Source organism: Vigna unguiculata, chromosome 5, assembly GCF_037176805.1.
Source record: "Vigna unguiculata cultivar grain cowpea cultivar isolate G323 ecotype 2 chromosome 5, ASM3717680v1, whole genome shotgun sequence".
NCBI classification, from domain to species: Eukaryota; Viridiplantae; Streptophyta; class Magnoliopsida; order Fabales; family Fabaceae; genus Vigna; species Vigna unguiculata.
Window position 1 is genome coordinate 834102 of NC_140796.1, and position 27997 is coordinate 862098.

The following is a 27997-nucleotide window of genomic DNA, read 5'->3' on the forward strand; positions in this document are numbered from 1 at the left end:
TTTTCAATACAATAGTTATAATTTTATTTTAATTTACTGCGAAGACATATTATAAGACTATAATGTAGATTATTTAATTGTTAGTAAAAAAAGAATAGTTATTATTTTTAACATATGTAAGAAAACCTTGGATGTAATCGCACTCCTACCATATTTATTAACTGGACTGCTCAATGACATAATCCTATCATATTCTTTTTTAAGAAAAAGAAAATAAATCACCTCTTCAATAAATTGAAATAATTAAACTTTTAATAAATTAAAGTTAATTCACGTATTAGCTTATTTGTAAAAGTTATTTCATATAACTTTTCTTAATTTTTATGTTTTAACCGCAATGTAAGTTAATTTAAATTTGTGTATAAATATTTATATTTTTATATTTTCACTTTTTAAAAATTGTATAAAAAAAAATTCGACGAAGCATTCTCTACTACTATTTAAAAAAATAAATAAAGTATTCTAAACTTACAATATTAAACACTGTTGTTTTGTAGATCACTTGTGAAGGTATACAAATCTAGTAACTCCATTTTTATTCTTAAGTTTTTTAATATATACAACACAGATAAAATGTTGGCCATCATATATATATATATATATATATATATATATATATATATATATAATTGTTTTGGAGATTAAAAAGTAGTAAGAACGTGCCTTTAGTTACATGCACCGATATTTTGACAAATTTTCTTTTATAAAATTTAACAAAATTTATTTTTCAACAGACACTAAATATGTTTTTTCTATTTTCAAATTATATCAAACATTTATTTCATTTGAAATGTTATCACGAATGGATTTTCAAAACTTTTTTAACAAAACTTCGTCAAAAAGTAACTTTTCCAGTGACATATATCTGCAGCATGCCATTGCCATATATAATTTATTGATGGTTTCAAAATCAATCTCATACACACAAAAATATATATGTAAAATACAAAGTAACTTTTGCCTGTTTACTTCACCGAAATAGAACCGATTGCAAAACAAAAATGTGAAAAAACCAGGTACCTTCCTTTTTTCTTTTACTATTTATTTTACTCTTCTACTATGTTTAAAACTTTCATACTAATCCACTGTGAGCTTCATTTGACTTCTCAAATATTCTCTCCCTTGCTTTTGTTGCCTGCAATAAACACGAAATACAATGATTTAGAGTCTCCTCCATTAACACACATCCATTTAATTCAGCAAGCAAAAGAAACAAGTCAAACTTTGGGAAGAAAAAACTACTGACTCAGACAATTATTTTCGGTGTTCAAAGTTTCAATAATAGACAAGACCTCAAAATTTCACTTTGCCCATTTTTTCAATTAAGTTACACTATATTTTTATGGTTAGAAATTCAAGTATTAGTCTAAGTTCTATATTCGCTAAAAATAGAAAGTAGAGCATTATATAAAAATAAAAACCTATAAACTTCTTAAAATTTTATTTATGTTTAGGTCTTTTAGTGTTTGTATCTTCCTAATAAAACCTTTTCTATAGATCTAACAAATGATATCAGAATCGATGGTTTTCGGGTTTTATCAGTGTAAAACTCCCTACCTCTTTCTGCCAATCTGTTGTGGCAGTTACACAAGCCAGGATAATGACTTGTAGAACAGACCCTGTAAGACTTCCCATCCAGAGTCCTTTGGAATTGAAGTGTAGGACAAAACCCAACAACAATGCCAAAGGAATTCCCACAAGATAATAGGCTCCAAGATTCACATAAGCCCCTATTTGCTGAAACCCTCCACCTCTTGCAACCCCTGCACAAACAAATCCATTTTTATCTTATCATAATTTTGTTTCATTGAAGATGCTGGTGATTCGGTATAAGCTAGAAGAACAAAAACCATTTCAGAAAATACAGACATACCAGAAAGGGCTCCTACTAGACTATCAGCAGTGAAGGACCCACAGAGAATGGGAACAATGTCTTCAACATAATATACAACTTCCTCGTCATTGCTATAAGCATATCCTAATACATGCCTAAAACAAAAGAACAAAGTGCTGACAATAACCCCATCCACAATTGCAAGAATCACAACGACACGAACAATGCATTGTGCTGCGTTTGGATTCCCTGCTCCTAATTCATTGGAAATGCGAGTACTATAAAGCAAAATTCAAAGATCATTACAACTGTGCAGATTCATTGATCTTGTGTATAGAAGTGAAGAAATAGATTTGGACCAAACCTTGCAGAGGCACCGACTGCATACGGAATGATGTAGTGCATCGTGGTTGTGTTAAGGCTGAAAAAAAATTGAAACATCAGAAAAACCTCTGATGAGTTATTTGAACAAGTAATGCTCTTTCATAACTAATAAAAAGGTATTACTCTCACCAGATAGAAAGAATTGAGGTCTGGAGTTGTGGATTAGGTAAAAGTCCAGCAACTAAGGTAAGTAGCTCAAATGACCACATTTCAAAACTATGAACAATGAAACAGTAAATAAGATCAAATAGAAGATTGAAAGGAAACAGTAAACTGAAAAAAAAGAAAACACTGCAATTTCATAATACATTACCAAAACATCAGTCCAGAAGGAACAGCAAATCGACAGAACTCTGGAATGCTGAGTAAAGCATTTAAAGAAAACACAACCTTGGTGTTCTGACATGCTGGTGAGTACTTCATATAAATCCCAAGCCCAATCACATTTAACCAATATGAAATTGCAATAGAATATGCTGCTCCAACATGCCCTAATCCCAATTTGAATACCAAACCCCAACAAATAGGAATATGTAAACACAGAACAGCAATTGAGCTGAAGAGCATGGGAAAGATAATGCTCTGAGTCTGGAAGTAGCGAATCTGACATTGAAGAACAGCAAAACCATAAAGTCCAGGGATGAGACATATGCAGTATTGGTGAGCTACACGGCAAATTTCAGGGTCTTGACCAAATAGTAGAAGGATTTTATCCACGAAAATCCACAGCAGAGTTATGGGAAGACAAACGAGAAGCATAGTGACAATAGCACAGCAAGTGTACTTTCCAATCTCTCCAAATTCTTCTGCACCATAGGTTTGGCCACATAAAGTTTCCAAGGCACCAGCCATTCCCAACTGCAACCCATTTAGCAATCTAGTAAGAGTCGTCAAGAATTCAGAGTAGAAATTGATGCAGAACTATACACGCAATTTTAAAGTGATTAAGGCTGAACTAGAAATTTGAATAAAAGGGACTTTCAATTCAATCGTTTATGCAGATCCTAAGTAAAGTTTTCTAAGCTAAATCAAGCATGAAACAGCTGAAGCAATGTTATATTATATTTGAGGAGAAATCTTGCATTGGTTACAGTACTAAGTAAAACATGATTCATAGTTAACTAAGACAAAGTGAACCAACTAATGTTAAAGTTATCAAAAATATCATTGAAGAAGATGAAAAAAAATGAAAGAAGAATTTACGATAACACAGAAGCCGGTAACTTCAGCAAAAGAAGTGGCAATGGCAACCCCAGAAAAGGAGACAAGAATCCCAAGATGTCCCACCATCATCAGCGACACAACTTCCAGAGCATTCTGAGACGCAGTCGCAGCCACCATTGGAGCTGCCATGGACCATACCCTTTTCAGCTCCACCAAAAATGAATCCTCTAATGCTGCAACTTCACTCTTTCTTATCAGTCTCGTTGATTCCTCCATATCCATCGTTTCTCTACAAAACAAAAACGCTCATGGAACAGATGAAACACAAATATAGTAATATCAAAAGTTCATCCTATAGAACAAGTAATAAAGTTCCCCACACAAAGCAAGACAAATCCAATACAAATTGATTACAGCTACCAAATATAGCTGCGTCTATATTTTCTGCTAATTGGGTCACGTCATTTTATAAGTACTATTTTTTTTACGTATTTCTACTTTAATTTTGTCACTACTTATATCACTGGAGTGTCAAATACATAATATATAATGGTTAAACTCTATATCTGATCCTGCTAAAAATTGTATTTGCATAATGTTTACAGACAGAAAAAAAAAAAACGTATATAGATTATAATAATAAAGAGAAAACGTGTTATAAAAATACTTGATTAAATAATATATTCTGCTGAAAATGATGAGTCAATATAAATACGTGAGCTAGAAAAATTCTAATAGAATAATAGAAAAGTTTAATAACAAGGAAAATGAAGCGCAATATACCTATATTTTATCGATATAGAAGGTGACATGTGACATTAACGTAAACCATACCATAGAACAATCTATGGAGCTACTCTTTCTTTTTCTTTAGTACTATTATCATGAGCAATGCATGAAGACTGTTACTGAACTTTTGATGTATATTTTCTTCATAGAACAGAAGAATATTACTAATAAAAACCAACCAAAACACATCATAAAAGGAAACATGTACGTTTCAACAAGAGAACCACATGTCATGTTTCAGTGTTTTGCATGGATTTCGATTGGGGTTTAGGTTTGGTCTTTGATTATGTTTTTTTCTTTCTTCTTTTTCTGATTTGTCGTGTCAGAGGGTTGAGAAAAACCAAGCAGCCTACATATCTTAGAGTCTTAGCTCCATGAATAAGAAAAGTTAACAAAGTTATCTACTAAGCTCCTCATGAAGTCAAATGGTCAATGTCTGTTGCCTCTGATGTACTCACATCACTTATTTAATCACAAACATCTTTCCTTTTATAAAATATATTTTTGTTTGAACATATTTCTTTTCACAAAGAATATATATATATATATATATATATATATATATATATATATAACTTAATAATTTTATTCAAATAAATAAGTATATATTTTTCATAAATAAAAAGCTTTTAAGACTAATTGCTTTAATATATTAAGGGTTGAATATGATTTTGTCTCTCAAGTTTCGGTGAAATTTGAAATTAGTTTTTTTTCGAAATTTTTGATCAATTTAGTCATTATCTTTATAAATGTATGGATTTGGTCTTTTTAATAAGATTTTCTTAAGTTTATATAATGTTTCAAGCGCATTTCATGATAATATTTGAATTGTTTTATTTAGTTTGACCAATTTTCGCTTAAAAGCTAACTCAAATATTATCATAAAACGCGCTTGAAACTTCAAATAAATTTAACAAAATTTGATTAGAAGAACTAAATCCACGCATTTCTAGAGTTGAATGACTAAATTGGTAAAAAAATTCAATGAGGGACTAATTCTAAATTTCACTTGAGGGACAAAAAACATAATTAACCCGTATATTACTTATATTTCTCCACTTTTTCACTAAGTAGTAATTGCAATATGCATGTTTTATTAATTTTTCTTAAGATTAAATGGAACATTGTACTAAAGAAATTTAAATCTCCGATACTATTCTTTAAACAATGTATCCTAACCCAATAAGGTATTTCGACACATTTGGTTTGTAATCTAAATTAGAGTTAATCTTAAACTAAACTAGCTTACTCAAGAATTAATTTAATTTTCTCCCTTATTTGTTTTTTTATCATTAATCAAGGTTATTAGTATTTCTCGTAGAATATTGATCAATGGACAAGTTGAAAAATTACTTTGTTTATATTTATGTTTATGCTTCTAATTTAGCACTTTACACAGAGTTATAGATACTTTATTACACCCAAAAACTCGTTTAACACGTTCCATATTTCATCTTTCTCTATTTTTTCTTGTCACATTACATAAATTTTCGCTCAATTATTTCTCTGTCTCTCCGATGTTGGAACATCTCTTTGGGAAAACCATAATTAAGCACTGGTGGTGCGATTTGATCCATTTTGATAGGGTGGTGTGGCTTCAAATATTCTCTCCCTTGCCATCATTGCCTGCAAAACAAACATTTAAAATTTGTGTTTCTACAATGCAAAATAAAAAACATAATTGGATCTAGTTAAGGGAAGTATGAAATTTGTGAATTGTGAACCTGTTTTTTCCAGTTTGTAAGAGCAGTGATAAGAGAAAGGAGAAAGGATTGAAGAATGGAGCCAGTGACTATTCCAATCCAAAGCCCCTTTGCTCTGTAATGTGCAACAAAACCAAGTAGGGCACCCACAGGAATTCCAACCAGATAAAATGCTCCAAGATTCACATAGGCTCCAAGATGTTGCCACCCACTTCCTCTAGCAACACCTAATTTTTTTTTTTTAAATAGGATCATTGTATCAGGTTAGCAGAAGAAGAATACAAATTTCTAACAACATATGTGTTTTTATTCGGCGTCTAAATCGATTCTCCAACGTAGAAGCAACATTCGATGTGAATTTTTTACTTAGAAACTAAACACATATTGATTCTACGTTAAAAAATCAATTCTAACCAATTCTACATCACTTTGACACAAAATCAAACACACACTAAGTTAGTGGATCATGATCTAAAATATATCAGTACTCAATGATGCATAACTAACCTGAAAGAACTGATTGTAAACTGTCAGTAAAAATGGAGAGACAAAGAAGAGGGGTCATAACAGCCACGTAATGAACAACCACATGATCATCGCTATAGGCATAACCCAACACATATCTGCAACTGTATAGCACTGCACATACTATGAGACCTTCTGTCACTGCAATCAACATCGTTGCAGAAACAGCCATTCGAATTGCTTCTGAATTCCCTGCTCCTAGTTCATTCGAAACTCTAGTGCTGTCACACACAACACAATTAATTGTGTCACTTTTTTGTTACTATGCTTTCACTGCATGTCAACATTATGGTTTGATGAAGTGAGAAACAGACCTAACAGCAGCCCCAAAGCCATAGGGTATGGTGAAATGCAATGTGGAGATTGTCAAGCTTACAACATTATAAAAGAAATCAAGTTAGAGCAATTAATTTACTTCGTTGTTTCATCTAAACGATCATGGTTTCTTTTCTGAAATATATATCAAATTGAAAACTATACCATATAGATAGAACTGATGTCTCCAACTTTGGGTTAGGAAAAACTCCAGCCAGCAGAACAAGTATCTCGCAGGCCCACCATTTAAGACTGTAATCAAGACATCAAGATAATGAATGTGCTGGAAAAAAAAAATCAATTTTAAGAAAATGTATGGATAATTCATATAATTGAAACATGAAAACCAGTTACCAAACCATGACTGCTGAAGGGACAGCAAAGCGAAAATACTCTCCAACGCCAAGCAAAGCTTTGTTGGAGAAAGGGATGCGTGTTTTGTCACAAGCTGAGGAAAACCTCACAAAGGACAACAGCACCATCACATTCAACCAAACGCAGAAGCTGAAGGATATTGCGGCGCCAACATATCCCAACTCCAATTTAAACACCAGAATCCAACATGTTACTACGTGGAAGCACAGAACTAGAGCAGAGCTGAGAATCATGGGAAAAATCAAACTCTGGGTCTGGAAAAATCGTGTGAGGGGTTTGAGGATTGCAGAACCAAACAAAGCAGGTATGAGCCAAAGGGCATATTTACGAGCATGGAGGGCTATTACTGGGTCTTGGTGTAAGAGGATCAATATTTTGTCCATGAAAATCCACAGAATAGTGATTGGGAGAGAAACCAAAGAAAGGGATATAATGGCAGTGTAAGTGTATAGTCCAAATTTTTCATATTGTTCTGCTCCAAATGCTTGCCCACATAAAGTTTCCAATCCACCGGCCATCCCTGACTGCAATATTCAGACAAATTATCAAACAACTCGTGCGCATGATTATACTGCAGACAATTTAGTCTTCAGATTTTGATGCACTTATTTTATTCTAAGAAAATTATTAAATATCTTTTTCGTCTCCATTTTCCTAATATTTGTCGTGAATGATACTCATGTTGACTGAATATTTAAAATGATTCTATTTTTTATTTTTATCAAATGTTTAAAATGATCTTTATTTTCACCATTTATGATTTATTTAGTCCTTTTTTGTGATACCGTTCAAATCAGTAACGGATTACCTGTGGAGTACACCTAACACACTCTGATACAACATAATACCAACAATGTCACCTGTATAGTGCTCTGTTACTGATTTAAACGGTGTAACAGAAAAAGACCAAATAAAACACAAATTGTGAAAATGATGACTATTTTAATCATTTAGTAAAAATGAGGACCATTCTAAACATTTTGTCAAAATGAAGATCATCCGCAATCAACACTATGGGAACCAAAAAGGTATTTAAACCTAAGGAAATAATTTAACTTATTAAAGTAAAAAAATAAAAGGAGTAAACGTATCTAAAATTAAAATTTGAAGGGCAGTTAATTTTTTTTTTTTTGAGAAAACGTTTATTATTATTTGAATTGGAAAAAAATAATGATTATTTTATTTATTTATTTGTAGCTAACGCCAATTACTAATAAGACAAGATTTTTATTTATTCGTAACTAACGCCAATTATTAGAATGCAATCAGATAAACAATTTGATTATTTAGTTATTAAATAAATGTTTATTATAAAAACTAAAAATTGGTTTAATATAAATTATATGAACTATTATTTACTGAAAAGTTAACAGGAATAAACTAATACTGATTTATAAACACATTATACTACATTTTTACAGATAAACATTTTATAAATTCTTCAGAAAGACATTTCTTGATCATAAGATGGTAAACATATTAAAGTATTAAAAAGTGAAGTATGTTTTTATTTCCTAAAATATCTATAGTTTATTTTCATTTTAAAATAAATATTCTTTTAGTCTTTCTAATTTTGAAACACATATTTTTTTTGGTCTTTTAAAATGGTATCCAAAATATTTTTTTCTAATAAAGTGCTAAATCATTCAAATTGAAAACACTGTACTTCAAAACTAAAATTTGACAAAATAATTGGTAGAAACAAAACAAAATTTTGACAAAATAATTCGTAGAAACAAACAAATTAATAATTTTCAACTCTTTTATGTATTTTAAGAGTTCAATAATGAGTTATGAATGAGTTTGAGAGGATCGAAGAGAAAAGAAATAGATTAATTGTCGAGTTAATAATGAAAAAAAGATAAAAGGTATGGGTTACATTATCTCATTCATTGACTACAATAACTAAATGAAAAACAAGGTATTCGGACCAAAAAACAAAAATAAAAATTAATGAAACAATTTTCTTAAGATAAAATTTCATTTAAAATACCTAAATATATTATATTTTTAGACACCCATTTATTCGATCATCATTATTTTGTTCCATCTCATTAAAAACATCACTGGACTAAGTTACAATTACAACACATTTATTTTTTTTTGTCCATTATGGTGTAGATCATACAAATATACACATAATTATCAGAAGAAAAATATTTTTTGACTACAAAATTTTAACAACTTTTTCTTACAATCTTAGGTGTTATCTTCTAAGTGGTTTTCTATTTTTTTTATTCTTAATATTCAAAATTCACTTAAAAGATAACATATCAAGTTATAAGAGAAAGTTGTCAAAATTTAGTAGTTAAAATATGATTGTCCTTGTCAGATTCATCACTGTGAAAACCCTTGATGAAATAACAAAAGGTACTTACCAAAACACTGAAGCCAGAAACATTGGTGAGAGAGGTTGCAATTGCAACACTTGAAAGAGAAAGCTGGTTGAGATGACCAACCATTATGAGAGACACCACTGGCACAAGATACTGCAACACACTTGCAACCACCATTGGAGCTGCTATTCTTCTCACCTTCTTCATCTCCTCCCTCATTCCTCTCTTCCATGAACCTCCTTCTTTCTCCATTACTTCCTTTTTCATCATCAACTTTCCCACACTCTTATATATATATATATATATATATATATATATATATATATATATATATATATATCCACACTTTCAACCCTTTGCCTCCACTTTTGTCCTCTCTTTCCTATTTGAGATATTTCAAAAATTAGAAACTGGTTGTACAATAATAAACACTAATTTGATTTTTTTTAAATATTTAGAAAAAACTTAAAAATTAAAGTACTATACTTTTTATGTTTAACGGAAAACGTCAAAAAAATTCAATAAAAATTTTTGAATCCACTTTCCCTCTCAGTCAATCATATTTCTACAAACTAATAAACAACACAAACCATGCCTATAAAATAAGTATGCGTGCCCCATAATGCAGATAATTTGAACGCTATAATTGATGTATATCAAGATATTCTGAAACAAATCAGCATATAAAATTAGTAAACAGAATCCGTGCCCATAAATGCAGATATTTTTAACAACACCTACAACGTGCATAAATGAGTTTTAATCGTAAACATTTAATATTTTTAATATTCAAAATTTAGAACATTTGAACACTATAATTGATGTATATTAAGTTGGCTAAAGATAATATATATATATATATATATATATATATATATATATATATATATATTAAAAACTTATTTTTTAATTACTAAATTTTAACAACTTTCTCTTATAATCTTAAGTGTCATCTTTTAAATAATTTTATATATATTTTTTTTCATTTTCAGTATTTCAAAACCATTTAAAAAATTACACATCATATTATAAAAAAAAGTTGTCAAAATTTAATAGTCAAAATATCATATATTATATATATATATATATATGAACATGTATATGTGAACAACCCTTTATGTTTACGATGTACACGAATTAATAGCAACTGATAGGACCTTCAGCTACCTCGGTAGCCATTTTCATCTCATATATATATATATATATATATATATATATATATATATATATATATATATATATATATATATATAATTTATATTATTCTTTTGTGGGACCAATTTTAGCCATTTTCTAAATTCCAACAAAATTCGGATTAAATTAAATAAATTAAAATTATAAATTATTATTATTATTATTTATATAAGTTGTGGTTAAATTATTTGTAATAAATGAGCATAAAATACCTTTTGGTAAACAAAAAACGTGTCAGATTAAGAAATAGTTTTCTGAATATTCTCATGCATTATTTTAATTGATAACATAGAGATTCAATGTTACAAAATCTTAATAATAAATTAATTACCTGGTTTTTTTTCTTTATTTTTAGGATTCTTTGTCTAATTGCTCATCCCAAACCTCACTTTCGGATTATTATTTCACAGATCACTAAACACTCAAAAATCGTTTGGGTTGACCTCTCATTAACACTAATTTTCTGTTTTCACGTAAAGCCAAACTCCACCGATTGCAATTAATCGCATAATAATCATATTACAAAACCAAATTATTTTATAACTTTTATACAACTAACAAGTATATATTTTTCATAAATATAAAGCTTTAATATATTAATTATACTTTTCCTCCATTCTTTCACTAAGCAGTAACTATCACATGTATTTTTTATTCAACCTTTTTAATATTAAATGGAATAACGAATTTGAACCATAGTAATTTAAATTCTCTGAAACTAGATTATTCCTTAAACAATCTAGTTTGATTTGTAATCTAAATTAGAGTTAATCTTAAACTAAACAAGATTACTCAAATCTAATTTCATTTATTTATTTTGAAATCATTAATCAAGGCAATTATGATTTCTCGTATAATTTTGATCAATCAAAAAGTAGAAAAATGATTATATTCTCCTAAGATTACTAAGTATCAAGGATTTGGCCATAATCACTTGGTCATGACTTTCACAAATTCGATAGGGGCCAAACTGTCAACAAAAAATATATAAAAAGATGTGCTGCAGAAGGAGAAAGAGGAAGTGCGAAAAGTAGATGTGATCTCATGAGTATGGGTCTACAAGGCCCAAAAGGATATCAAGTTCTAGGCCCATTATTCCTTTCAAACCCGGTTTCAAACTTTCGGACCTATGCCATTGGTTTCGCCGTTTCGCCACTTGCCAACGCGTTTCTCTCGTCTCTTCCCATTCTCGCCGTCGCTGCCAAGTACGTGTAAGCTCTGTCCCTCTGTAGCAGCTTCGTCATTCACTCATCTATGAACTATTGCTTGCGTTTGTTATCGGTGAAGTGTGTTTACAGTGTGAACGAGCTGATTGGTTTAGTAGTTTTGTTTACAGAATAAAAAAAAATGATAAAGAGGAGGTTCTTCAAGCTCGACCACGGTGATAAAGATGTCTCGGATCCGTCGTCTTCTTCTTCGGACTCCGAGCTTGAAGCCGAAGCAGAAGCTACTGAAGAAGAGTCTTCAGAGGATGATGCTACAGTAGAAGCAAAACCGAACGGTGATGAAGCCGTTTCAACTTCTTCTGGTTGGTTTATTGATACTTTGTTAACTAATTTTTGTTTCCACCAGTAAAATGTGTTTAGTAGTATTAACACCAACGAGATACGTAGAATTGCTGCTGGTGTTACTTTTTGATTACGGAATCGTAGAGTTCGCTGATAGAGCGACATGTATTAGTTTTTATTATAACAGTGTTTGTCTTTTGTTAATGTCAGTCGCTGTTCTTGACACATTATTTGTGTTTGTTGTTGGCATATTCAGGGTATGCAAGTGAGGATAGTTCTGCGAATGATGTTGATGTCGACTCAACAGGTAGGTTTGGTTGAATACACATTCTAACACAGAATTGTGTTCTATCAGTGGAAATAAGTCATGCTAATGTACTCTTTCAACTTATTTATGTTTCGATACTATGAACGGAATAATGGTAACAACTATTTGTTAGGATGTTAGGAGAAGATGAAGTTAATTAAGGTAGTTAAATATTAATGAGGTATTTAGTTAGAGGTGTTAGTTGGATGTAAACAAGGGAGGAAGGATTAGATAGATTCAGATTTATTGACATTGTAAATTGACTCTTTGTGGAAGGGGAAATCCAGGGAGGAAATGTTTTCCTCTTATTCAATAAAATTCTTTCTCATTTCTTTTATTGGCTCCTGACATCTTATCTTAGGCTTTGACCTTGTATTTGTTTTCCTTTTCACAATATCAAATTCAATGAACAACTTTTAAGGGATATGTACTCAAGAAAAAACCTTTATGCAGAAGATCTAGTTTGCCACTAGGGTTTGATTTGTGCTGTCTACTTGAGATTTAAGTTGAGATTTTGTACTGTTCAAAATTCTTTTGTTATTTTACTTTTGTATGTCAAGTAAATGTCTATTTATGGGATAATAGCATTCATTGTATTGGTTATTTCTGTAACTTCCATTGCTCTGTTCCTTGGGAAAGAATCCTTTCATGATTGTTTTAACATTGGCGTAAAACATCAGGTGTGCTATTCAGTGAAGATGATGGTGGAGCTATAAATGAAAGAGACATGCTTTTTAACAAGGAGTTCCTGAGTAAACCTGACACTGAAAAGTCTAATGTGATTGCTGAAAAGGAAACCGTACAGGCAGATATGCCAGATTACGTTTTAAAACACAAATCAGTATTTAAGTGCAAGATATGTCCCCGAATTACCTGTTTATCTGAAGGCACTTTGAGGGATCATCTGCAATCAAAGGTAACATTGTTTTTTCTTTTGTTGGCTTATTATGCTTAAGAAACAGCTTATACTTACTATTCATAGTACTTTATTTTTGAGAAAAGATTCATAAACTTCTATCTATTTATTCTTTGTCATTTGCTGTATATATTAAATTATTGTATACATTTGACTGGAAATTGGTTATGGGAGCTCTGCTTTGATCTGGGAAAGGAAACAACAATTAATTACATACTCTAGGATAGAGCCGGCACACTTTGGGATCCTACATTGCTACATTTTTTTATACAATCCTTGTAAAAGAGAGCTCGTTCACCATTGAGTGTATATCCGATAAAAAGGATGTTGAACTATATTGACGGTAACAAGTTTAGATTAATATTATAATACAATGAGGATAAATGTTAGTTGGGAAGGGAAATTATCACGGGACTCCTTTAAGTGAGTGACAGACAGTATATAACCGGGTCAAAAAGGTGGGGAATTTTCATCAAAGGATGTGATGAATGCAAGTGTAATTTATTAGAGTATTTATTTTTTATCGGTTGAAATATTTGTTTTTCTACACCGGAGAAAAAGAGATGACATTCTAATGAAGCACTGGAAAGACAAAATAATCTAATCTCCTTCCCTTCTATTTCTTAGCCACGATACCATAATAAGTTCAATCAAGGAGAGATGGATTACTTTTTTCCCCGAAAACCGGCAATTTTTTGCTCTGGTCTAATATATACCAAAAACAAACTTTATACATGTGGTAATGTCACCTGTTGGTGGAGGACTTGCTTTTAGTTTGTGTTTGCTCAGATTAATAGTTCATTCCAAACTAAACCACCTAGGTGGAGAAATTTCCCATGATGCCACTACTCATTAAATATTTATGGATGCACAGCAGTATCCGGTTAACTGTAATGATAATCATTACCTAAGTCACAGGTTTAATACCCTATGAGATAGGATTAGCCATGAGCCAGACAGAGGGTAAAACTAGCATTTCATTCAACTCTCGACAATATGATCAACTTCGAGAGGACATGTAGCAACTTTTTCTTGTCATTTTGTAAGGCTTCTTATTGATGAAATGATGATTTTGTAATTACTGCAGAGACATGCTCGATCTGTAAAACTACTCAGTGAGGGTAGACTGAAGGTTATGCTCAACAGTGATGGTGAGATTGAGAATCAAGAGATAGCAGATGTACCATCTATAGATTCCGAGGTTGGTTCTTCAACAGCTCAATCGCAGTTTACTGCAACTCAGCTAAATAAAAAACTACTTGTTATTGAATTGAACATGCTTGGCAAACTTAATCATTGATGATATTTTTAGGATAACGCTGAGAAGAATCACGAAGCGCAGAAGCAGCAGAAAAAGAGATTCAGAAAGAAGGTAAAGAACACCAGTGACAGTTTAATTTGAAAATTTGAAACTGTAAGGTTTATGGAAATGTTTTTGAATGGCAGAAAAGTGGCATAGCAAAGACAAAGAAATTCCTTTCAACGGAAGGACCAGTCAAGAGAAGGCAAAAGAAACGACAAGTCTAATCTGTAGTAGTCAGCATTTTGTAGAGTAAATTTTGCCACCACTGACAACTGCCTGCGAGTGCAAAGTCTGCGTAATCCGATATATGTACTCTACCGAGGGTGCTTCTTGAGCCCCCTACCCGTTTTGTTTAATATTTTCCTTTTTTCTTTTAATTTTTGCTTTGTTGCCCTTCCTACAGTGTCTGAAAGTATTTAATTTTTTGCCGTCTGTTTCCTACAGAGTCTGAAAATATTTAATTTTTTTGCTTTTCCCGTAGCATACCAATATTTTCGAAATTTCTTTGTAAAGACTTGCCAGTAAAGATTATTCAGATTATATAAGGTTAAATTTGGCTGTGTTTATTTTCTTTCAGAAAAGATTTAATTGTGTGTACATTAAAGACTAACTGTGATGCCATGCCTCTGAAGAATCAAAGGGTAAAAATTTAATCTTTAGCTCCAGCGTCGAGGCTATATGCTTAGATCACTTTAACTTTTGGATTGTCCCGGTAGGAACAAATTTATAAAGAAAAATAAGTCTGGAAAGCTATAGCTGTTACTTGATAAAATGTATGAATCCATCCACATGATAAATTGTGAGATAATTTAAGTTAATCATAATCTTAAGTCTCTTGTTAACGGTTCAATAAATCATAACATTCTAAGTTTTTTAATAAAGTGAATATGTTGTGAAATCGGTCACTATATCAATGGATTACATTTAAACTAGCTATAAAAAATAAAAAAAAAAATTCTCAATTAGATTATTCTATTACATGCCACTAATATAGTTCCCTCTTATAAGTGAATCTCCAAGCATCCTTTCATGTCAAAAATAAAATTATGCCTGAAACTGGAAAATTTTCGCCTCCGAACCTAAAAATTAGACTATGAACCTGAAAGCAACAAAATGTGGACGTCCTCATAACTTGCATGTTAGTTTTGGCGCCAGACACAGTCACTGTATCTCATAAGCACCTGAAACTAGTTTTGAAAGAAAATACCATTCCATTTCAGATTCCAGACCCGAGGATCCTCTTTCTTCTTCCATTCCCATTTTTTCTCCCAATGTGATTGATTACTCTTCCAACTTTCATGGATTCTGAAACCCTAGACTCCACCCAGCTGTTCCTCACAGCCCTCAAAACCCTCCAACCCGAGCTTCCTCCTCCAGCCTCCACCTCCACCTCCACCTCCCTCCCCCCACTCCCCTCCTCCCTCCCTCACTCCAAACTTATCCCTCACACACGCTTCCTCGTCGACGCCTTCCGCCACGCCGGCCCCTACTCCCACTCCTACTTCCTCTCCCACTTCCACTCCGACCACTACACCGGCCTCTCCGCCTCCTGGTCCCGCGGCGTCATCTTCTGCTCCGCCACCACCGCCTCTCTCCTCCGCAACATCCTCCACGTCCCCGCCGCCCTCGTCGTCCCTCTCCCCCTCCGCCAACCGCTTCGCATTGATGGCGCCCAAGTCACCCTCCTCGACGCCAACCACTGCCCCGGCGCCGTACAGTTTCTCTTCGCCATCCCCAGCGCCGATGGCACCGCCACCCTAAGGTACGTTCACACCGGCGACTTCCGCTTTTCTAGCTCTATGGTTTCGGAGCCCGCCCTCGCCTCCTTCGTCGGTGCCGATGCGGTTTTTCTCGACACCACATATTGTAACCCTAAGTTCGTTTTTCCCTCGCAAGAGGAATCCATTGATTACGTTGCCAGTGTTGTGGAGAGGATTGAGCGTGAGTGTGGTGATAGTAATGATAAAGTTCTGTTTCTTGTTGCTACTTATGTTATTGGGAAGGAGAAGATTTTGCTTGAGCTTGCACGTAGGTTTAAGAGGAAGATACATGTTGATGCTAGGAAGATGGAGGTTTTGAGGGTTCTTGGGTATGGGGAGAGCGGTGAGTTTACTGAGAATGGGTTGGAGAGTAATATCCATGTTGTTGGATGGAATGTGTTGGGGGAGACTTGGCCATACTTTAGGCCTAATTTTGTTAAGATGAAGGAGGTTATGGCTGAGAGAGGGGGTTCCTACTCCAGGGTTGTGGGCTTTGTTCCTACCGGCTGGACCTATGAGGTGAAGCGCAGTAGGTTTGCAGTCAAGTCCAAGGATGCATTTCAGATTCATCTTGTGCCCTATAGTGAGCACTCGAACTATGACGAGCTCAGGGAGTATGTGAAGTTTTTGAAGCCAAAGCGTGTTGTTCCGACTGTGGGTTTGGATGTTGAGAAGAGTGACAGTAAACATGCTGACAAAATTAGGAAGCATTTTGCTGGGTTGGTCGATGAGACTGCTAACAAGCATGAGTTTTTAAGGGGCTTTTGTGGCGGCCTTGGTGAAGTGGGTTTCAAGGCTGAGAAGGGTGTTAGTGATGTTCTGGAACCTGGTCAAGGCATGGACAAAAAAGTCATTCCATTGGAGGAGATAAAAAGTGATAAGAGTATTGATCCAGATGTGGCTGTGGGTTTGCCTTCTTTTGTGGGAGATACTTGTACTGAAGATCCTACTTTGCTGAGCGACGAAGAAAAAGAGAAAATAATTGGAGAACTTAGCTTTTGTTTGCCCACATGGGTCACCCGAGACCAGATGCTGGATATGATCAGCATATCTGGGAGCAATGTCGTTGAAGCTGTTTCTAATTTCTATGAACGTGAAACTGAATTTCATGAGCAAGTGATTTCCTGTCAAACTCCTGTTTCAACATCCAAGTGCTGCACATTAAATGACACTGATTCACTTGCAAAACCTAGCCTTAATAATGCAAACAGCACTAGGAAAAATATTGACATTTTTTCTAGTCAAGACTCTAAATCAACTATCCTGAGGCATAAAGTACCCAGTCCCATTTCTCCTGCCAAAAGGAAGAGAAGTAGTGACAGTAAGCCAAACAAAAAAGGCAAAGTCAAAGCAAAATCTGAGCCAAGTGGTTCAAAGCAGTCCACGCTTACAAGATTCTTCAGGAAAGTAACACCTGAGATTCCTGGTGGTACTCAATCTGATAATTCTGAACCAAAGCTTGAGCAAAGCTCTGAAGTTGAAGACTTGTTACCAACTGATGTTGGACAAATGTACAAGGATGAAATTGATCAATTTTTGCAGATAATAAATGGGAATGAGTCATTAAAGAACCATGCCATGACTATAATTAAGAAGACAAAAGGAGATGTCAATAAAGCACTTGATATATATTACTGTAATTCTGGAAATCTTACCGAAAATGAATTATCAGTTCAAAAGGAGAGCAAAATTGATAAACCATTAGTAAAGAAACATGCATCAGAGGAAATAAGAATTATGCCTGATATTTCTGGGCAGAAAGTGTTAAAAGATAATGTAGATGCTACTCAACTATCTCTACCACCAGAGAAATACAACCCTATAGAACATGGTTTGTTTTAGTTTTTATTCCCCTGGATATACTGGTTTAGAAGATTTTCAGCCCCATGCTTTTACTTTTATTTTTTACTTTGTATATTCATGTTCTGTCTTGTAACCTATGTATACAATGGACATAAATGAGCAGCATGTTGGAGAGATGGACAGCCAGCACCATATTTACATATTGCACGAACCTTCAACCTGCTAGAGGGTGAGAGAGGAAAGATTAAAGCTACTTCACTGTTATGCAATATGTTTAGAAGGTTCACTTGTTACTCGTCACACTCTTTGTATCCATTGCCACTCTCCTTTTTATGGAATAATGAAATAGTTTTTCCCCTAATTGGCTAATTAAAGAACATTGTTTGCATGCGATGTTTCTATCACAGTTTGTTGGCTTTATCTCCAGCAGATGTGCTTCCCGCTGTGTATCTATGCACAAACAAAATTGCTGCAGACCATGAAAATAAGGTAGGTTTCCTGGTCTTGACAATTTGGGCTTATAATCTTTATCATTGATGAGAATGAAAAGGCAGTTCATTGATGAGAATGAAACGGCAGTTGGGTAATTTGAAAAATAAATGAATAAATCAAAGTAAAACATTTATCCTTTCCTTTGCTCTTTTATATGTGCTGTATAAATTTTTTAAGATTAGGACCTAATTCCTTGGTGAACACATTGACACTTTGTTATATATGGCATTTTTGTCCTTTATTGTTGCTTGAAGGCGACTGTTTGTATCAAAACTAGCCATTTTGTATCTAGTTTTTCTTTGAATTTCTATTCCTTTTTCTTCAACTTTTTTTTGGATAACAAGGAGTGTAACCATGATTTCAACACCCTAGTTATTTATTTATTGTTTTATGATAAAAGAGGGGAAAAGAGGCACTACGGGCCTCTATTTATTTATTTTTAAGATTAATTAATTCAATAACATAAATCGGTTGTTTGCTGATACAAAGATATGTGTGGCTTGAAGATGTAGTTATAAGAATAAATAGAGAACTATGGAGGAGGGTATGGGGGCAAAATGGAACACAAAAATGTATACACCAAAGACTCATATCCCCTTTATATATAGTTATAAATAACATGTGAGCATGAAGGAAGCGGGGTCCACTATGTCACTCTGCATGGGTTTTCTTCCCCCCTTGAAGCGAATAGTATCTCTAAGTTCTTGATTAAAATTGACCACTAATATCTATCAGCCAATTTAAAGATCACTTTATTCATACAATAAAAATACCTATCTGCAAACAACATTACTTGTTTAAGTTTGAATGAGAATAAAAGTGTAGAGTATTGCAATAAGAGTGTTATTATGCACTAACAAAGTTCCTTACAATTAATGTCAGGAACTAAATATTGGTGGAAGTTTAGTCACTGCAGCAATTGAAGAGGCATGTGGAACAAGTCGTTTGAAAATACGGGAGATGTATAACAAATTTGGTGATCTCGGTTGGATAATTGTTTTCATAGTTTTTTTAATGTTTACTACTAAACCTGTTCCATCTATGAGGATTTTGAATAACTGAAATAACCTGCAATGGTTAAACTTAAAGGTGATGTTGCTCAAGAATGTCGTCAAACACAGAGATTTCTTGCACCACCAACACCACTTCTAATTAAGGATGTTTTCTCTGCACTACAAAAGATAAGGTATTAACAACAGCCTTTCTGTTTCGTATGGTGAGCTAAGATCACACAACGGATATTATACCTTCCAATTGTCTGTTCTTCAAATGTTTAGTTAAAGTCGGTGCTAGGCTTAGGGTCATATGTAATTTCAAATGTTTGTAGTGCTCTTTAGTTAGGTAAACTTTTAGTTCTGCTCTACATTATCTCATGTAGTGTTCAACAGTGTACAAACAGGCAGTGGAAGTATATCTCGCAAGAAAGGAATCATTGTTCATCTCATGCACTCCTGCCGAGAGAAGGAGATGAAGTTTCTTGTTCGAACCTTGGTAAATATCTTAATTTTTTTTTTGCTGAATAGAAGTTTGGTGGGAGGGAAGCTTACCCTATTCTGTATCCGTGTTTGCTTCAGTCCAAGTTTGAACTCTGCTTCATGTGTAGGTCAGGAACTTAAGGATAGGGGCCATGCTTAGAACTGTTTTGCCTGCATTGGCTCATGCTGTTGCTATGAATTCTAGCCCTACTTTTCACCAAGGAGGAACTGCAGAAAATTTGAAGGAGAAACTTCAGGTGCATTCTGCAGTCATCTTCTTTTACCTATGTCCAAGTTAATGTATTTATGTGCTATTTTGTTTCCCTATTTGCTTTTTAATGGTTGATATTATCTTTTCATAATAATTAGTTTTCATCAGCCATTTTATATGTAGAGGAACTTCCGTTTAATACGATAATAGGAGATAAGATTATGTTAGTATACAAGATAACCTTATCCAAAAATACATTCAGTAAAAAACATGAGTAACATATAATACAAGGACTTGTTAGAAGTAGTTCAACCATCCAATGCTAAGTTACCTTGCCTCACGTGTTATAATCCTAGGGAATAATCTCCAGTAATTCCTGAAGAGTCTATGTACATGGACTATATGCAAGATCTATACATTACATTCTACAAGAATAAAAGCTTTCCCTTCTATCAGATTAGGTTCCCTATCTTTCTAAACGCCCTCCTTCCAAATTCAACAGACATCATCAATATGATTGTTGCTTTAAACCCCTGAATGTCTAGCAAAGGAACAACCAAAAATTTCATTTACATTACTCAGTATTAATACAATAGAAAAAATATTCTCGGATAAGAGGGAGAGAAAAAAGTGCAGTGGCCGAGGATAGCATATCCTTCACAGAAAATTAACTAACGTGCAGGCTACTCACTAAGTAATGATATTAGGGAGGGTCACCATACATACTCTTATCCTTATATATGCATAGAGGGTTTTTCATATTTGAATCATGATCAATTGGTCATCAAGGTGCAACTTTACTGCTGCACTAGGATACATTCTCCATAGGGAAGAGAAAAGAAAATACCCAATGAACAAACTGAAAGTATATCAGTTGTGTAAAGCTTGCCAATGCCTCACATTCTTTCTATTTTGTTCTTTACTTGTTCTGAAGTAGCTGAAGCTGAAGAGAATGTTATTTCGAAGGTAAATGCTGGAACCGTTAGACAAAATGACATTCTTAGACACTAAATTTCAACCCCAGCATTTCAGTCTGATGGGAAATTGGAGAACAGAAACTTCTTAAATGTTCGAGCATTATGCTCTGACAAAGTAAAAGCATAAATAGTGCATCTTCACAAGACCTTTGTCTTTTACATTCCAGCTAAATCCTGTAAAACTTGTAGTGGTTTTCATCAAATCATAGTGAACCTAGATTTGTGAGAGCCAAGAGGTCTATGTGTCATGTAATTAGCTTGTAAATTATGCAAAAATGGTAGTATAGTAATTTTCAAATTTCAATGTAACTTTAATGATTTAGTAATTATAGGCTTGCTTTCAATTCTAGCATTCATGATTCCTTTTCTTTTATCTATCATTTCTCTTGGCTCAAACTTGGAAGTCTTACCCTTCAATCTTTTGCCCCTTTAATGTTTTTTTAAAATCTGTCACATATAAGTTATAACGGTTGGAGGTCTTATATCGACTAAGAATATGATCAAATCATAATATATAAGGTGGTGCAAACTTCACTTTGCAAACTGGATTTTGTGGTTGAGTTAGACATGAACACACTTAATAAGATGGTATCAGAGCTATTTCAAGCTTATCCTATGAGATTTATTGGACCTATTGTATCATCCATTGTGGAGTTGCTGTCAGACTATCCACAAATATCTAATTCTACGTTTGAGATGTTCATTTCTCAGCGTGAATTGGTGTGTTGAAGATCCCATATTAAAAGGGAATATGGCTAAATCATAATATATAAGTAGAATGTAAACCTGACCTACTAGCTGGCTTTGTATGATTGAGTTAGAAAAAACTAACTTACTGAGAATAACTATTTTCCATAACAAGTTTTGTGAAACTGTGTGAAAAGATGATGATACATGCAAGGTTGTGTATTTATTTGGGCTGCAATTCTTAATTGGATTTAACACTAACAATTTGTTACAGGTCAATAAGGTTCATGGGGCTTGTTTTGTTACAGTCTAATAGTAGAAGTGACAATTTATATCTGTCACTAAGTAGTTTTCCTCACTCCCCAGGTTCTTTCTATGGAAGTTGTTGAAGCATATAACATACTGCCAAATCTGGTAAGTATTATATATTTGAATTGTGAGTCTTGCGTTGAGGTAGATTTTCTGATTGAGACCACAGCATTATTGCATTCATTAGGCTGCTGTTAAGACTCTATAGTACTCTACTCTCATATGGTAGGAGATAGGAAGCTTGGCACTAAATATTTTCGTGTTTCTGAGCAGCTGTTGTTGAAAGTGAGAAAGTATAGGCTTTATAAATTTGTATCTACTGCATTGATTAATATGATCAAATACTGATAATGCTTGATATACAATTTTATCAGGACTTTGTCTTTAGGTTCCAATAACTTTTTCGAAGTTGTTCTGATTTTTTCTTGATTGTCTGTAATTCATATTTGTTTGTTTTAAGGTTGATTCATGAAGGATAATCTGCTTAGTTTTGACTCTAAGCATTAAAGCAGTCTCATGATGTTAAAAAATTTCGTTGTCATCTACTTATGCAGGATCTAATAGTTCCATCTCTCATGAACAAAGGCATTGATTTTTTGGTTTCAAGTTTATCGATGGTTCCAGGCATCCCTATTAAGCCTATGCTAGCAAAGTATACACTATTCCATATATTGGCCCTTTCCTGAAACCTTGATGATTTGATTTCAAGTTTCTAGAACCTTTTCTCAACTTCAGTAGTCTTCACAAGTCCTCACGGATTTTATTAACTCCCAATTGATTCTTTTATTTTCCATTTCTTCATAGGATCACCAATGGTATTCCTCAAGCACTGAAGCTATTTGAAAATAAAGCATTTACATGTGAATATAAGTATGCCCTATTCCTTAATTAGTTAGTTGTTTCCTTTTATGTTCACTTCTCTTTTGACATCTCATTGCATTCAACGATGAACATGAAGAAGCAAGTTGTCATTTAATATTTTGGTGGGATATATTAGCTGGGTCATATGAAGTTTCAATCACAACAGGTTGCTTGTTAGAGCATGTGCATATTAAAATAGTAATTTTATCCGCAATTCTACATCACTTCATTTGTCAAATTTGTATGTCAATGCTATAAAACTTATGGGACAATGTGCTGTTAAGTTTCCTTGACTGTTAATTCTAAAGTTTTTTCCAAGTTGACTATTAAAAAGAAAAAGAAAACATCTTTTAGTATCAAAATTGAACATTTGAAATTTTTAATATTCTAAGTTTCAAAATTTGAAATTCTAATCTGATTTCTATCTTTTACAAAAGTTTTCTAAAATATCTGTAGTAGCGCAGAGATTACTTGCACTATTGTACAAAAGAGAGGTAGTAGTAGGTGCAAAAATGTCAGATTGCTTCATGTATAATCAGTTTTATGTGAAACTTGAAAAATTTGTTGGATAGATAGTGATCTTGCGTGTTTATTAATACCTTTCAAAATGGTGATATTATTCAGGGTAAACATCCACTTCGGCATTACTTGTCTCTTGTTCAAGATGAATTTCCTTTTTATTTCACATCACTTGTTAAATTGAGTTTAATTGAATCCCAGGTATGATGGTCAGCGGGCTCAAATTCACAAATTAGTTGATGGATCAATTTGTGTTTTTTCAAGAAATGGGGATGAAACAACTTCAAGATTTCCTGATCTGATTGACATAATCAAGGAATCCAGCAAGCCTGTTGCATCAACTTTCGTAATGGATGCGGAAGTACAAAAAAGATTCTTGTCGTGATATTCTTTATATTTGTTCTTATTAACTTAGCTCCTAGTATTCACTCATAATTTTATGGTTCCTGTACCTTTCAGGTTGTTGGTATTGACAGGAAAAATGGATGCAGGATTATGTCTTTCCAGGAGCTATCATCACGTGGGAGAGGTGGAAAAGATGCATTAGTTACTGCAGAGAGCATCAAGGTTGGACATTTGCATTTGGCCTATAAAACACTTTATTTTTATTAATTCTATTCAGTACTACAGTTCAAAATAAAAGACTTGACCTTAGTTGATACTGGTTTGTTCTATGGACAGCATAGTTATTTAATTTCAGGTTGTAGTTAACTTAGATACAAACCAATTATTTAACAATCTTAGGAAAGTTACCTGACTCGGTAACTTTTAGAAGGGTTTAGTAGGATGAAGTATTAAAACATTTGTTTAATTGTGTTGATATTATGCTCTTTTCTTCTTTTTCTTTCGATTTTTCTAGTCAGGTAATTTTGCTTTGCTTTGGTTCCTTTGAATTTGACGTGGTTTGGTTTTGCTCTAGTTCTTGCAGTAGTATTTCTTGTCTTTGTACTTCTCTAGTTCTCTTCTTCAACTCTATTTGCAGTTTAATTCTGATATCTTCTCTTGGTTCGTGCAGGTGGATATATGCATCTTTGTTTTTGATATCATGTTCGCAAATGGAGAGCAGTAATTATCTTTTACTCAAGCTTAATATAATATATTTGGTGATGAGCTTAGAAAATGGGGAGTCTTCTGTATTAAAGATGTTTTACCCTAACTACTGGATAAGACTTGATAGTATATTGATTATGGGGGAGTATAGTGTGGGTTGTTTATAAGATGGTGCGAACAATGCTATCTGATGTAGGATGGACAATTGTGCAGTTAATCAATGATGATCAAACATGTGAATCTCAAATTAGATGCAAAGTATGTCTGTCTGGGCAGTTTTGATTTGCTATATAATGAGACAAATTGTCCTTAATCAGTTGATTTATCCTACAAATTGCAGGTTATTGGGTTTTCCTCTGCGCCATAGACGAAAGTGTATGCATCTAATCATCTGTAAATCTTCTGCATTTTCTGAGGCAAATTGTAACTTGTAATTACACTTTCATATTAATCCTTTTGTTTATCTTGGAAATTATACAGATCTGAAGGATTTATTCTATTATGAGAAACCTGGGTATTTTGAATATGCAAAGGAAATTACTGTAAGTGCTTCAGATTATTATTACTATTTTCTACTGAAATCTATTTATAAAAGGCATATATATGAGTACTTAAATGTAGATTGAAGCAGATGATGCTTGCTTAGCTTGTGAAGCCACATTAACCAAGGTAAATGCTTTCCTGGAAGAGGCAATCCAGTCTTCTTGCGAAGGAATTATGGTGAAAACATTGGATGTTGAGGCTGGCTATTTTCCATCAAAGCGTTCAGACAAATGGTTAAAAGTTAGTATTTGTCCTGCAGTACTATGGACATTTTAGGTATTAAATCTGTATCATATTCTGATCATTCATTTTGTAGGTCAAGCGAGATTATGTGGAAGGATTAAATGATACTCTTGATTTAGTACCGATTGGTGCTTGGCACGGAAATGGAAGGAAAGCTGGATGGTAATTTTAATCATCGTACTTTTTTCTCTTAAAATCATTTTAAGATGCTGCAATGAAACTTGTATTAACTTGAAATTATTTTATCTCATTTTTAAAAAATTAGTGTGCATAAGTATATTTTAAAAGCGCAACAGAAAACAAGACAAAAATATTCAGCAGAAAATCCAAATTTGTGACTGGACAACCAAGTTTTACTTGAGGTTAGGTTGTGGGAGCAAGGGGCTAGGTTATTAGAAACCCTTACATTCAGTAGTTAGGGTAAAACATTTTGAGCAGTGAACATATAATTGGGTTAGGGTTTTTTATACTGAGAAGCAACTGTTTGTGTAGGCCTAGTGAATTTTGCTTTAACCGTACATGTGTGTAGGCCTAAACTTCTCAGCGCATAGTGCATGTCGTTTCATTCTCAGATGCTTGGAACAAATCAAAAAATGGCAATAGTTTGTTTTAGTATGAAATTTTTGGGTGAAATATCTATGTTAGGTGCAACCAATAAAGCAATAGTCATATCTAACAATTATAAAATATGGAGTATAATCAATAACTGATGCATTAGAGTAAGTATAAATCACAAAAAGTCTGAGTGGCACTTTGGTTTGAAAAAGGTGTTTTAAATATTATGATCCATGTGATTGGTAAAGAATGAACATGATTATGTCGAGCAATAGGCCAGCCTTTGTAATTGTGATAGAAATTTGTGTGTATAATATATAGTAAAATCATGAAGTTTTATTATTTTTCTCACTGGTTGATATGCCATGCATGATTACTTAAGAACTTTGTTAAAACAACAAATGGAAAATGAAGTGGCAGAAAAGTGTATGCATTTTCTGCACCAACACAATGATTCTATTTGTTGTACGAAATCGATTTACTTTACTGCTGTTTATCTCTGGATCTTTTACTGTTGCAGGTATAGTCCATTTCTTGTGGCGTGTTTCAATCCTGAAACAGAGGAGTATCAAAGCGTATGTCGTGTGATGTCTGGTTTTTCAGATTCATTTTATATAGAGGTATAAATTGTTGACTTCAAAGTATTCTGTGCCATGCGAACTAACTCGAAGTACCATGTACTCCCTCATCTTAAGTTGAGGATGTGATCCGAATTATTTTTTTCCTAACCCTGTGCTTGAAATACGAACTCTTAAACATCTATGTCGGATCTATGGTTTCTTTTTCTTACATAGTTGAAGTTCATAATAGTTGATTGTTAACCCTTCTATGCCGACTTCTGCATTGGCCATTCATATTCTGGTAAATGATATTCGAGGACACTTAAAAACAGTTTAAACCTTGAAGGACAGCGAAACAATTTTTTAAGGGTGGGGTAGACAATTTTGTCTTGCTACAATCAGAATATTAAAATCAAATGAATCCTTTGTATTAGCAGAATAATAATGTATTGTAGTGTCCATGCACGTACAATTTGCATTTTGAGAGCAATCTTGAGTACTTTGTTCGTATTAACTAGTCCAGTTATTTAACATTGCGTAAATGGAGGTGCACAAAGGACTTATTGCTTTCTTTTTCTTTTTGAAGTTGTTGTATTGGTGGCAACATTTTTTATCATCACTGACTCGAAATTACATTCCACTACAGATGAAAGAATTTTTCTCTGGGGACAGAGTCTTGTCCAAAAAACCGCCATATTATCAAACAGGAGAGGCACCAGACATTTGGTTTTGTCCAGAAGTCGTTTGGGAAATAAAAGGAGCAGACTTTACAGTATCCCCAGTTCATCATGCTGCAATTGGTTTAGTTCATCCATCTCGGGGCATTTCAATCAGATTTCCAAGATTTATTTGCTGTGTCTCAGACAGAAACCCAGAAGAATGTAGCACAGCTTCCGATATAGTTGAAATGTTTCATTCTCAGACTCGGAAGATGGATGTCACGGCTAAATAGTGAATGTATATAACCAGTTTTTGTGTAAATCATGTAGGTGTCAGCTTATTGAAGGGTTTAACATTTTGCATGTACATAGTAGAAATTTTAACGGCAGATCCCTTGGCTTGTAGGACTCTTTGTAGGCCACTAAGAAGTTACCATATCCCACTTATTTTGTGCTAGCTTCTTTCTATTTGACCAATGGATACAGTCCTCATCATAAAACTTTGTACAGGTTTGAGATACTTTCATATTCAACAAACAGTCTACAACATTAAATGTGGGGTGAAACCAATATACGGATAACTAGTTGGTTGAATCTTACGCATTTTCTTTAAGTACCCTCATAAAACTTTTGGACATCT

The 27997-nt window shown here is 33.4% G+C and overlaps 4 protein-coding genes across 12 annotated transcripts; 2 read left to right on the forward strand and 2 right to left on the reverse strand.

Annotated features, from left to right (window-relative positions):
• Window positions 1-862: 862 nt before the first annotated feature.
• LOC114185604 (protein DETOXIFICATION 9-like) lies at window positions 863-3847 on the reverse strand. Its single transcript, XM_028073437.2, has 8 exons — window positions 3763-3847; window positions 3422-3671; window positions 2532-3076; window positions 2348-2434; window positions 2199-2255; window positions 1874-2112; window positions 1558-1763; window positions 863-1135 (listed from the first exon to the last, which is right to left on the reverse strand). The coding sequence occupies exons 2-8, from the start codon at window positions 3662-3664 to the stop codon at window positions 1073-1075; spliced, it is 1440 nt and encodes a 479-aa protein (XP_027929238.1). The 5' UTR covers window positions 3665-3671; window positions 3763-3847; the 3' UTR covers window positions 863-1072.
• Window positions 3848-5561: 1714 nt separating this feature from the next.
• LOC114185930 (protein DETOXIFICATION 14-like) lies at window positions 5562-9728 on the reverse strand. Its single transcript, XM_028073898.2, has 7 exons — window positions 9468-9728; window positions 7069-7613; window positions 6880-6966; window positions 6714-6770; window positions 6382-6620; window positions 5896-6101; window positions 5562-5797 (listed from the first exon to the last, which is right to left on the reverse strand). Exons 1-7 carry the CDS (start codon window positions 9693-9695, stop codon window positions 5720-5722), a joined length of 1440 nt encoding a protein of 479 aa, XP_027929699.2. The 5' UTR covers window positions 9696-9728; the 3' UTR covers window positions 5562-5719.
• A 1997-nt stretch (window positions 9729-11725) lies between these two features.
• On the forward strand, window positions 11726-15219 carry LOC114183756 (stress response protein). 4 transcript variants are annotated; one of them, XM_028070884.2, is made up of 7 exons: window positions 11726-11824; window positions 11956-12147; window positions 12384-12434; window positions 13115-13350; window positions 14438-14551; window positions 14663-14722; window positions 14797-15219. In XM_028070884.2, exons 2-7 carry the CDS (start codon window positions 11967-11969, stop codon window positions 14875-14877), a joined length of 723 nt encoding a protein of 240 aa, XP_027926685.1. In that variant the 5' UTR covers window positions 11726-11824; window positions 11956-11966; the 3' UTR covers window positions 14878-15219. The 4 variants fall into 4 exon arrangements, with proteins under 4 accessions (XP_027926685.1, XP_085529718.1, XP_027926686.1 ...); XM_085673592.1 differs by having other exon boundaries at window positions 11956-12120; XM_028070885.2 differs by having other exon boundaries at window positions 11740-11830.
• Window positions 15220-15679: 460 nt separating this feature from the next.
• LIG6 (DNA LIGASE 6) lies at window positions 15680-27994 on the forward strand. 6 transcript variants are annotated; one of them, XM_028073034.2, is made up of 19 exons: window positions 15686-18244; window positions 18380-18497; window positions 18624-18705; window positions 19591-19684; window positions 19798-19894; window positions 20097-20199; window positions 20312-20440; window positions 22425-22472; window positions 22922-23019; window positions 23172-23237; window positions 23949-24108; window positions 24207-24314; window positions 24763-24812; window positions 25138-25172; window positions 25278-25339; window positions 25419-25580; window positions 25657-25745; window positions 26659-26758; window positions 27345-27994. In XM_028073034.2, exons 1-19 carry the CDS (start codon window positions 15952-15954, stop codon window positions 27648-27650), a joined length of 4200 nt encoding a protein of 1399 aa, XP_027928835.1. In that variant the 5' UTR covers window positions 15686-15951; the 3' UTR covers window positions 27651-27994. The 6 variants fall into 6 exon arrangements, 2 of the variants coding, with proteins under 2 accessions (XP_027928835.1, XP_027928834.1); XM_028073033.2 differs by having other exon boundaries at window positions 15687-18244; window positions 19591-19693; XR_003604784.2 differs by lacking the exons at window positions 26659-26758; window positions 27345-27994 and having other exon boundaries at window positions 15681-18244; window positions 19591-19693; window positions 25429-25580; window positions 25657-25748.
• Window positions 27995-27997: the final 3 nt, after the last annotated feature.